Source organism: Oryzias melastigma, unplaced genomic scaffold (genome assembly GCF_002922805.2).
Source record: "Oryzias melastigma strain HK-1 unplaced genomic scaffold, ASM292280v2 sc00454, whole genome shotgun sequence".
Classification (NCBI taxonomy): domain Eukaryota; kingdom Metazoa; phylum Chordata; class Actinopteri; order Beloniformes; family Adrianichthyidae; genus Oryzias; species Oryzias melastigma.
Window position 1 is genome coordinate 1 of NW_023417049.1, and position 11,284 is coordinate 11,284.

The 11,284-nt window shown below is 29.4% G+C and overlaps 1 protein-coding gene across 1 annotated transcript; it reads left to right on the forward strand.

Moving 5' to 3' along the window:
• Positions 1-77: 77 nt before the first annotated feature.
• On the forward strand, positions 78-10,582 carry LOC112139673 (dentin sialophosphoprotein; the record flags this gene model as incomplete). Its single annotated transcript, XM_024262505.1, is given in 28 exon segments — positions 78-94; positions 263-301; positions 443-481; positions 671-706; positions 927-959; positions 1,160-1,186; positions 1,550-1,588; positions 1,686-1,724; positions 1,913-1,951; positions 2,058-2,084; positions 2,230-2,268; positions 2,577-2,615; positions 2,799-2,831; positions 3,298-3,336; positions 3,500-3,526; positions 4,134-4,172; positions 4,341-4,379; positions 4,490-4,513; positions 5,361-5,399; positions 5,580-5,618; positions 6,577-6,603; positions 6,938-6,976; positions 7,091-7,129; positions 7,305-7,343; positions 7,962-7,994; positions 8,262-8,288; positions 9,096-9,131; positions 9,259-10,582. Coding segments are annotated over 26 exon segments (912 nt in total). The 3' UTR covers positions 9,327-10,582.
• Between the last annotated feature and the right edge of the window lie 702 nt (positions 10,583-11,284).

Genomic DNA, 11,284 nt, shown 5'->3' on the forward strand with positions numbered 1-11,284 from the left:
TAATTTTTAATTTACAATAGGTTCATGTAAATAACCTGATTATTATCATTTTTCATTGATTCCAAAGGATCACTCAGCTCAGACTCTGCTTGTGGTAAGTCTACCGTTAATTTTCTGTTAACCATATACTGGATGTTGTTTTTATAGAAAAATGGAAATTATTTTTTTTCAAAGAAAATAGTTGAAAATGTATTAAATCTTTTTTGTCATAGTTCTAATCTTTCACTAACCATAAATAAAAAACTATCGTTTATATCTGCAGGTAGTGATACTGCCTCCACTTCCTCCAGCTCCTTATCTGGTATCAATTTTACTTTAAGATCTTGAGAAAATTAATTTGAAAGATGTAGATTTTTAATTCTTTTTACTTATTTTGTTTTGATGCAAACTGCAGATAAATTGTATATGTGTCAAAAGTTTAAATGTTAGTTTCTGTTTGCAGGTGATATAAATGTTATCGCAACTTTACACCTCATGAAAGGTTGGTAATCATAAATGTCACTAAAAATTAACCCGGTTGCAGTAAAATGCGTACATAGTCCACGACTTTACCCTCTGAGCTAAAGATTTTGTTTTTGTCGTAAGGTGGATTTCTGCCTTGTGTGTGGTAAACATTTCTAATGTTAACAAATCAAGTATTGTTTTTTTTAATTTTTTTTTTTATTTGCAGATGGTAACAATGCCGTCGGTGTACCTGTACCGAATGGTTAGTATCTTCTTCACTGCAGACATTGAGAAATGTGAAGTAACATTTGAAGATACCGATTTCTATCTATTTTGCTTTTTATTATAAAAAGATATGAGGACAAAAAAATCATAAAGCAACATAAAATTGATTTTAAAAAAAAGGCTTTACAATGTGAAGTAAAAAAGATAAAAGCTGCAATTGAGTTTTGATTTTTTTTTGTGTGTGTCTATGTTTGCAGGAGGAAATAATGTGAAGATACTCCTTATTGATGGTTGGTATTTTCCATATAATATCATAAATGTCAAATACTTCTTGTTTTCAAGCAGAAGTTAATTCATTAGCTGCGTTTACATGGACACAAGTCATTGTTATAGAAGCCTTATGAGAATAAAAATGTGTCATGTAAAATCGGCATTCTGAATACCTGCCAAACCATGACAGAAGATTCTGTTTTTATTTTTATATTTTCAGATCCCAAGATGGATTCCTCTACCAGTGGTTGGTATCTTCCATGTTAAAAACATCCATTCAAATATAAGAAGTATTTACTACATTATTATGACTGTTTAAATTAAATTCTGCAAAAACATTTTAAACATCTGACATTACATTTTACATTATAAGAATTTAAATATCACAAAAAGGTATGTAGGACAAAGTTTGAGGATAAAAGTCACCTTTTTTAAGACAATGCAAACAACTAAAAATAAAGTATTTTTGTTTGAAGTTTTTGTCTTTCGTGTAGCTCTTTTAAACAAACTCAAGAGAGAACTCAAGCTTTCCAAATTAAACCAACTGATACAAAACCAAATAAAAATTATTCAGGTAGAATGACGTTTTAATATCATTCTGTTCTCGCAGGTGGAAGTGCTGAGAATTTGGATGCCCCTCATTCAAGAGGTTGGTTAATAATATGTTAAACATCTGTTGGTTTATTAATGTAGCATTAACACATTTTGAATTCAAACTAAAAATTAAAATTTCTGTATTTTCACAGATGGCGGTTCTGATGCTGAGAAGCAATCTGAAACAAAAAGTAAATCTTTTTAACCTTCTAGTATCAATTTAGAGATTTAAAAAATAAATGTATTAGTTGCAGATTTGTAATTCTTCTTACTAACTTGTTTGTGTTTATGTGAACTGTAGAAAAAATTGTAAACTTGTAGGTGTAAATTAAAAAAAAAATGTCCAAAACCTGAATTTATTTAGTGTTTATTTTTGCAGGTGGAAAAACGGCCAAAACTGCTTTAGAGCTCTTAAAAGGTTTGTTCCCTTAAAAAAATCTTTACAGTGTGATGTTTAAATAAATACAATTCTGTGTGGATTGCATTCTTAAAACATTTTCAAAAATAAGTTTTCATTCTTGTAGATGCGGTGAAGCTACCCCTCAGTGATGGTTTGTATCTTCCATGAAATAAAAATGTCTTAAAACTTCTTGGAAATCATTAAAACTTTGACTAATTTGGTCAATCCAGACCCTTCACATAGAGTTAATTAAATGTTGTATTACTTTTTCCATAAAATCATCTGTTTTCTTGCAGGTGGAAGTAATGAGAGCGTGAACGCCTCTGATTCAAGAGGTTGGTCTGATAATATGTCAAACATGTGAAGCTGCAGACGGATTTATTTATTGAGTTTGTGTTAATGCAGAAAATGTATTAAAATGTTTAACATTCAAAACGAAATTTAAAGTGTCTTTATGTTAACAGATGGAAATTATGATAATAAGAAAATATTATTAAAAAAAATATTTATACCCCTGTGGTATTTTTCTTTAAGAGTTTGTCAAAATAATTACTCATCTGTTTTTATGTTGGGGTGAACTGCAGGACAATTGGGGTAAATGTAGAAAAGTGTCAAAATCTGAATTATATATTTCCGTCTGCAGATGGAATCAATGTCAATGCGATTTTGCATCTCGTGAACGGTTAGTATCCATAAATGTCACTAAACATTTAAGTAAATATTGTTTATTTTTTAAGCTGCTAAAAATAGGCTGGGTAAAAATATTACAAATGATGTTTAAAAACTATCAAATGGGATTGTATGCTTGGGTTAAAAAAATATATAAGCTACAATTGAGTTTTAATACTTTTTTGTATATTTGCAGGCAAAGAAAATAAGAAGTTTCCTATCATCCATGGTTGGTATTTTCCTCATACTCTGCAATATTTCTAATTCCGTATTAAGTTACACAGGTTAAATATGTGTTTTTTTTTCTTTAGACTATTTGTTTTTTGTCTTAAGATGTGAAATACATTTGTCAATGCAAACAATCACAAGATTTACAGGGATTTATATGAGTTATAAACAACTCTGCACAAATATAAAACATAAACCAACAGAGGTACAAAAAAGTTAAAAAATTTATGACCTACAGGCTTAAAACATTTGGTGTCTTTTTCACAAAGGACTTAGTGAAAATATGTAAAATACTATTTGTAGATAATACTATTTTTTACTCTTTTCTTTTTATGTAACGAAAACGACATGCACCAAAGTACAGAATAACAAAAATCTTCTACAGTGTTTTGTTTAAAAACTAAAAAAGAATTGTAAAGATTGTATCCTTCAGTTGGAAAATTTAGAATGTAATTATTTTTTTGCAGGAAAAATGTACGGCAGTCCTGACCTACCCACTGTGAACGGTTGGTTTCTTCTTAACTAAAGACATTAATGAAAATAGATAAAGCACCATTTGCAAATATTTGTGTTATGTTTTGTACATCAGATCAAAAAAGTGATTATTCTTAAGTCTAAAATTATTGAAACACTAACCACAAGATTTGATTTTGTTTTGTATATTTTCAGATCCCGAGAAGGATTCCTCTCCCAATGGTTGGTATCAGTATTTAAATCGCTTTCTTTTGCCGCTGCAGTAAAGATCAAATAGTCCACCTTTTGGGGAAAAGTAATCTAAACCGAAAAAATAAGAATAAAGTATGAAAAATCAGTTTTTAGTCTTTATTTTATTTTATAAGTAACCATGGTATAAGAGGGATAATGAGCGACGACATGAGCATTATCAGAAATTAACACATGCTGTGGAAGCCTGAGCCAGTGGAAGACAATTGATATTTTTCATTTTATTTATTTATTGTTTTTATTAATAACATGCATTTACGTTGACAGCCATACTTCAAATATATGAAGTGATTACTACAATTCAATAAATAAATATTAATAATAAATAAATAGAATATTAAATAAAATAACACATAAAAATATTAAGAAGTATTATGTTAAAGCAAATAAAATATGTAAAAATAAAGGTTTCCTTTTTATTAAAATACCAAAAGTAGTTGTAAATAATGTAGCTTTGTTCAAAAAGTTTTGTCTTTTGTTTATCTAGCTGAGATAAAATATAACAAACGGTGGATCTGTATAATAAACCTGCAGCTACATTCAAAATAAATCTTCAAATGTCTATTTTTTTTTTTTACAGATGGCAATTCTGATGATAAGAAACAATCTGAAACAAAAAGTAAGTGATTTTGTCCTTCTGGTTGCAATTTCACTTTAGGAGCTTGTAGAAATTATCAAAAATTATATTATTATATTTTACTCGTTTGTTTGTGTTTTAGGGTAAACTGCAGTCAAATTGTAAATGTTTCAACAAAGAAAAGTCTGAATTTAACGTTTGTGTTTGCAGGTGGAAAACAAGCCAAATCGATTTTGGAGCTCATAAAGGGTTAGTGTTAGATTCACAACAGGATGTTTCAAAGCACTTTGAGTAGAAAAAAAGATAAAAGCTGCAATTAAGTTTTTCTTCTTCTTTGATCCTTCCTTGTATTTTTGCAGATTTGGAGATGCTTCTCATTGATGGTTAGTATTTTCCTTTTAATACATGTTTTGCAATGATTCTAAAAAACTTCATGAGGTGCAGAAGTTATTATTTTGGTCTATCTAAATTCTTCACATAGTTTTAAAAATTATTATAAAGATGCAAATGAATAATGAATAACAATAAGAACATCAAAAATCAAAATTACAAAGCAATAGATGCACAAAGAATTTTAGACACACTTTTAGACTTTCCAGTTGCCAACTACAGTCCCATTGATTGTATATGAGAACTGGACAGAGTAATCCCTTGTATTCCAAACAGGAAGTGCCTGCTGGCTACAAGAAGTCAAGACTCCATATTAAAAGTGGTCTTTATTTTTAATTTTTCTTAATTAATCCTTTTTTTTTCATTATATTTTTTTCTGTAGTGTAATGTTTTCAGTTTTCAAACTGGCCAATCAGATGCCTCGGTTAGGGTGTCTGCTGGCCCTTACGTCCAACATTCGAAACATTTGATTAACCGATTTTGTGTAGCCCTTTTTCAAGTGGTGGGATGTGGACTTTAAACAATCTCACTCCCAATTGGCGAGAATGGTTACCATAGAAACCATAGAAATGACGTCTGGCTCCGACATGGCGGCCTCCGTATCTAAAAAAAAAAAGGACGACTAAATTGACCTTATTAGCCCAAAGTGAGTCATTTTCTATGGGTGGCATCACTTGATCCATTTCTCTAAATACAGTCAATAAATAGTCCTAATTTAACCAATTTAAAGGGTTGATTTCTTTTTCACTGAAGAAACTGATGAAAATATATGAAGTAGTATTTGCAGCAAAAACTTATTTTATACTCAAACTAAAATTTCCAATGTCTATATTTTCACAGATGGCAATCCTGAAGATAAGAACAAACCTGAAGCAACAAGTAAGTCATTTTTAATCCCTCTGGTATCAATTTGACTTTAAGAGATTGTGAAAATAAATATCATAAATACTGATTTATATTCCATTTTACTCTTCTGTTATTGTTTTTGGGTAACTGCAAGAAAATTGTAACTAAGGAGCTCAATATGAATAAATCTGAATTTAATGTTTGTATTTGCAGGTGGAACAAAGGCAATTGCGAGGTTGTGTCTCTATAACGGTTGGTATCCACTAATGTCTTTAAAAAATTTGGATTTTTTTAAGTTGGTTTCTGCCTATGAGTGTCACATACATTTGTAATCCAATTAAGTTTTGTTTTTTTACTGTTTTAGTTTAGTATTTTTGGGCAGTGGAAGTGGTGACTACTTCCATATTTCAGCTAAAATACGACCTTTTTCCCTGTTAAAGGAGATAAAAGAGACTCTTTAATGATAAATAGGTTCTTCTGACAGCGAGAGTTAAAAAAAAGTTTTAAAATTAATATTTGACAACAGATATTAATTATCTTTACCTCTGTAAGAAATTACAATCTTTTAACAAAGTAGCTTAATGGTCTGGTATTTAAAATCATAAAACAGAAGTTAAAAATATAGAAAAATCAACATTTAAATCATGAAACAATCTGAAAATAAAAATATGCATTTAAATGATGAAAAGCAGTTTAACCTTAATAAGTGAAAGAAATGGTTAGCATCATCCTCTCTGCAGACGTTCATCAATATAAGATATTTGCAGATGCTGTTTGATTGCCGTTTTGTTTAAAATGCAAAAATATTAAAAAACAATAGCAAAGTGCAATCAACACTTCAAGAAAATACTTGATAATATGAGGTTTAAAAACCGTAAAACACGGTGAGGATTATATGCAACATTTCCAAACAGTTGTATAGAAGGAGTTAGTTTATTGTGATATTTTTGCAGACCAGTATTTCCAGATAGCTCCTCCCACATGCGGCAGAAGTGTCAGGTTCATGAACATTGTTGGAGATCCGGTGGATCCAAATTCAACATGCAAATCGCATTTCTTGTTAAGGCAGCACAAGGGGTAGACCTTTAGACTTTCTAGGTGCCAGTAATAGTCCTGACTTACACACTTTAAATATGATTTTTTTTTTACGCCTGAAACTAATAAAACTCTAAAAGCAAAATTTTATATATTTTTCTTTTTATATTTTTAGAAGTCAAGAAGGGTTCCTCTTCCACTGGTTGGTATCTTTCTTATTATTAACAAGAGTTCAAATATTATAAGTTTTCTCTTAATTATTATGATTGTTTCAATGTGTCTGTTCACATTTTACACTAAGAATAAAAAAAAATACAAGTTACAAAAGGAACCGTATCCAAAAAATGAACAAAAATGAGGATAAAATAATGATAATTATTGTAAATAATGTAGCTTTGTTTTATGTTTTTTGTCTCTTGTTAGCTCCTTGAGAAAAACTTAAGCTGTGAACTGAAGATTTTCTAATAATAAGCCTGATAGTGAACGAAACAGAAACCAGAATTATTAGATGTTTACATCAGTCTGTGTTCCTGCAGGTGGAAGTACTGGGAGTGTGGACGCCTCTGATTCAAGCGGTTGGTTTCAGAGCATTTAAAAACATGTGTAGCTGCAGATTAATTTTATTTACCATGAAAATGCACAAATGCAGCATGATTTTATTTATTTACTGAAAATATCTGTTTTCACAGATGGCAGATCAGATGTTACTAAACAATCTGAAACAAAAAGTAAGTTGTTTTTTGTGTCTAATTTTTGTTTTGTTTAAGAACCTTTATAAAACAAATAAATGAAGAAATTATATTTTTTTTATTTATATGTTTTTGTTTTGGGGAAAACGGCAAAATGTCACACTGTTAATGTAGAAAAGTGTTAAAAGCCTAAATTTTCTGTTTCTGTTTGCAGGTGGAGTAAAGCTCATCGCAATTCTACATCTCTGGAATGGTTTGTATCCATAAACCTCATTAAACATTTAAATGAATATTTTTTATGTATTTTTACGGTGGGTGCTTTCCTCATGTGTGTGTTTATGTTATCATTTTCTAATGTCCCTACCCAAACCAACAAGTTTTTCAGTCATTTGTTTTAGTTTGTGTGAAGAATTTTGTGTTTTTAAATGTAGTTAAATTAGTGATTCCTTTTATATTTATGCTAAAATCTCGCCTATTTCCCTCCTAAAGAATGACAAAAAGACTATTTAATGATAAATTAAAGTTAAAAACTAGTACTTGACAATGAAAATAAATGAAATCATCTTTACTACTGCAAGAAATTAGAATCATTTTTTTTAAAAATAGCCAAAAAGTTTTCAAAAATAATAAAAGGCAATTTAAAAATATAGAAAATTTTAAAGATAAATCATGATAAAAAACTTGAAGGATAATTATACTGTATGTTTTAGAAATAGGAACAAAAGGAGCAGTTTAATGTTTTTTTCCTTGTTTATTGCAAAAAAATAAAAAATTGTTATACCTGTTCCAAACTATAAACCAGTTTAAGGATTTCATGCTTCTGTTGAAAAATGATGAACCTAAGTTGTAATTTTTCTTTGTATGTTTGCAGGACAAGATCACGAGAAGATTCTTCTCATTGATGGTTGGTATTAATTGAATTGTTGAGCAACATTTCTAAAAAAAGTTGTAAGTTAATAGTGTTAATTTCAATATTTTGTTAATCCAAACTCTTTTCAAGTGGAAAAATAATCAGATTATATCCTTAATGCAAAAAATGTGCACAAAAAACGAAATCATAAAGCAATAAAAAAGCAATAAAGGCACAATAAATTTTGGATTTTTTTTTGTTTTGTGCAAAAAATGATAAAACACTTAAAGCAAGATTTAATTTTTCTTTTTATATTTTCAGATCCTGAGAAAGACTCCTCCACACGCGGTTGGTATCTTCCTTATTATCAGTTCAAATATGATAAAAACAATTATGATTGCTTACATTTATTTCTGCAGCAGGAAAAACTTCCCATTTTTCAATTTAAGAATTGAAAACCGCAAAATGTTACAAAAAGTTATCATGTCCCAATTTTGAAAAAGTTTGTGGACAAAAGTTTCGTTTTTTAAGGTAATCATAACAGTTGCTTGTAATGTAGTTTTCTTTTTTTATTTATTCGTGTGGCTTCAACCTCAATCTGTGAACTGGAGTTTTACAAATAAAAAACTTAAAAAAAAAAAATGAATATTATAAAATCAGATTTGAATGCCTTTCTGAGACCTTGCAGGTGGAAGTACAGCAGGAAAAGGTTTTTTTTTAACATATTTTACATTAAAATAAACCTAATTATATTTTCAAAGAATAAATCGGAAATAACTTTTTTTTTAAATCTCTGCAGCAAACTTTTGACACAGATTTGACCAATTGGTGATGTATTAAATAAATCAAAGGATGAGCTCTAAAAACAAAACTAGTTTTTCATCTCAACAGGATTTAGGTAAAGAAAACATTTGCATGATAAACATATGCTTATTTTTTATGTAAATATCGACTTTTTAACATGGAGGTCAAAGAGAAATTGCTACTTGAAAAAAAAGCTATCCCTAGCGGTCTTTTGAGGAACTGCAACATTTTTTGCTTGTTAGGTGTAACACTGGTAAAAAGACAATTGAATTTCATGACCTTAAATGCACAAGTTAAAATACACAATGGCTCAATGTAAATATCAACATGATTATTATTATTTTTTCATAGGTTCCAATGAGTCCATCAGCTCAGACTCTGCTGTTGGTAAGTCGAATTCTGTAGTATTAAAGGAAATGGAAATTCTATTTGAGAGGATAAGTGTTAAAAATGTTTTAAATCTTTTTAATCTGTCGTTTTGAATGTGAATGGATAACTTTTTTTACATCTACAGGTGGTGACGGGAGCTCTCCTACCCCTGGCTCCTCCTCTTCATCTTCATCCGGCTCAATAGTCTCCTAAAGCAATTTTGGTGCATTTTTGATCGAACACTTTCAAATCAGCTTCATTAAGCTATTTTATCTATAGTCTGTCATTTAATTTTTTTTTGTATTGAAAATTTTAAAAACAAGCACATATTTTTATTTCGGTGGCCTACGTTAAAATGTATGGTTGCATATTTTGCCTTTTAAGTTACTGCAGCAGGAATATTTTACTGAAATATGTAAGTTTACAAACTCTGAGACATTTAACTGAAATAGCATGCATTATCTGAAAAACAAAAATTCCACAAAATAAAATAAATTAAGTAATAAAACCTTTTCAAAAACATGTAGTTTCAACCTTTTGCCAAATTTTGAACATTTTTATAATTTTTACATGAAAAAATACTTTGAACTTTAGTTTGGGCTAAAGCTTTTCTTTTCTGAAGTGATATATTTGACTGCCTTTAACAAGAAATGTATAAAAAAAGAAATAGTTACTGTATCTTCACATTATTACTAAACCTCTTAGTTATTACAATAATGTAAAAGCTTTTAAATGAACACATATGTGACCAGTTCTGGGTTTTTATTTTTTATTTGGATCAATCCATCCTAACTAATCAAATATATTTTAAGAAAAAAAAAAAGATTTTTTGACATTTATATGATGCAATCACTGTAATAAAGAGTATAAAAGATTTCAATACTATATCTATATTTTATACATCTATTTTGTTTTTTGTTTTTTTAACTTTTTTGACAAATTTAATCAGCTTTGACTTGCTTAGTAAAGTTGCCTTATTAGTTAGGAACGGTTTTTTGTTATCATCATCAATTAAAGTCAAATTTTGTTACTTTTACTGAGAGGTGTAAATATTTTCAGTATTTTTCTTATATCTGAAAAATCTCAACTTCCAAACTTGTTGAGGAAAATATAAATTGCTTTTTGTAGCTTTTATCAAATGGTACAAGTTGGGTTAACAGTATTGTTCCTATTGTTTTGTTGTTATGTTACATAATGGAACTTTTTTTTACGCTAAAGCTTTTATGCCTGGATCTATGGGAATATCATAAATAAAACATCTGACAGACTCCCTCAAAATTTGCACTTTGATGAATCTGTATTGTATACACTAAACAAAGTTCATTAAATAGAAATAAATGTGACAGTATGTATGATGCTAAAATCCTCGATTACTTTTTATGTATTTGTTTACACTTCTGTATGTAATATACTTGTCTGGAAATGGTGATGGGTTTATGTTTTAATCAATAAAGATTTGATACATTCTATTCTGTTTAGCATGTTTTTAATTATATAATTTTGTACGTTTATCTCACAGATTTGAACACCTTCCATGTTGTTTCATCTTGTAACTTCGTGTTAAGGCTCAGTTACAGTAAAACTCAACGTTCTGGTTTAACCGGTCAGGTAACAATCAAATTCTGTCTGTTTTAGACTTTGCTTTTATAAACAGCCTATAAATACTTCTTTTACCACACATGGGAAACTGTTTTAAGTATTAGGTAAGTCACTTTGAGGTCCAGTTTACGGCTATGTCCAAATTCCCTCCCTACTCACTACATGGTTCACTATATAGTGCGTTTGCTATTTGGTATCGCTGTCCCAATCTACAATTCCATATCGAGTGCACTAGAAATTTCCAAGATGTCTTTGTGAAACTCTAACGCCCCTCAAAGCTCACTGCATTAGCGAATATAGACCACAATGCATTGCGGTTGAACAAAAAAAAAACGTGTTTAAATGTAATTTTTGAATAAACCATCCACATTTTCACCATCAGAACACAATGAAGTCATAAATAAACATCATGAAATTAGCGTTTTCATTCAATTTTTACTTTGTGAAATCAGTGACGTCATATCCGGTGTTTAGAAAAACGAGTAAATTAGTAAAAAAAAGAGTAATGAGCATTGTGTCCAGATTGCCTTTAAAATCCGGGGGCACTAGATAGTCCCACGCTAAATAGTTTT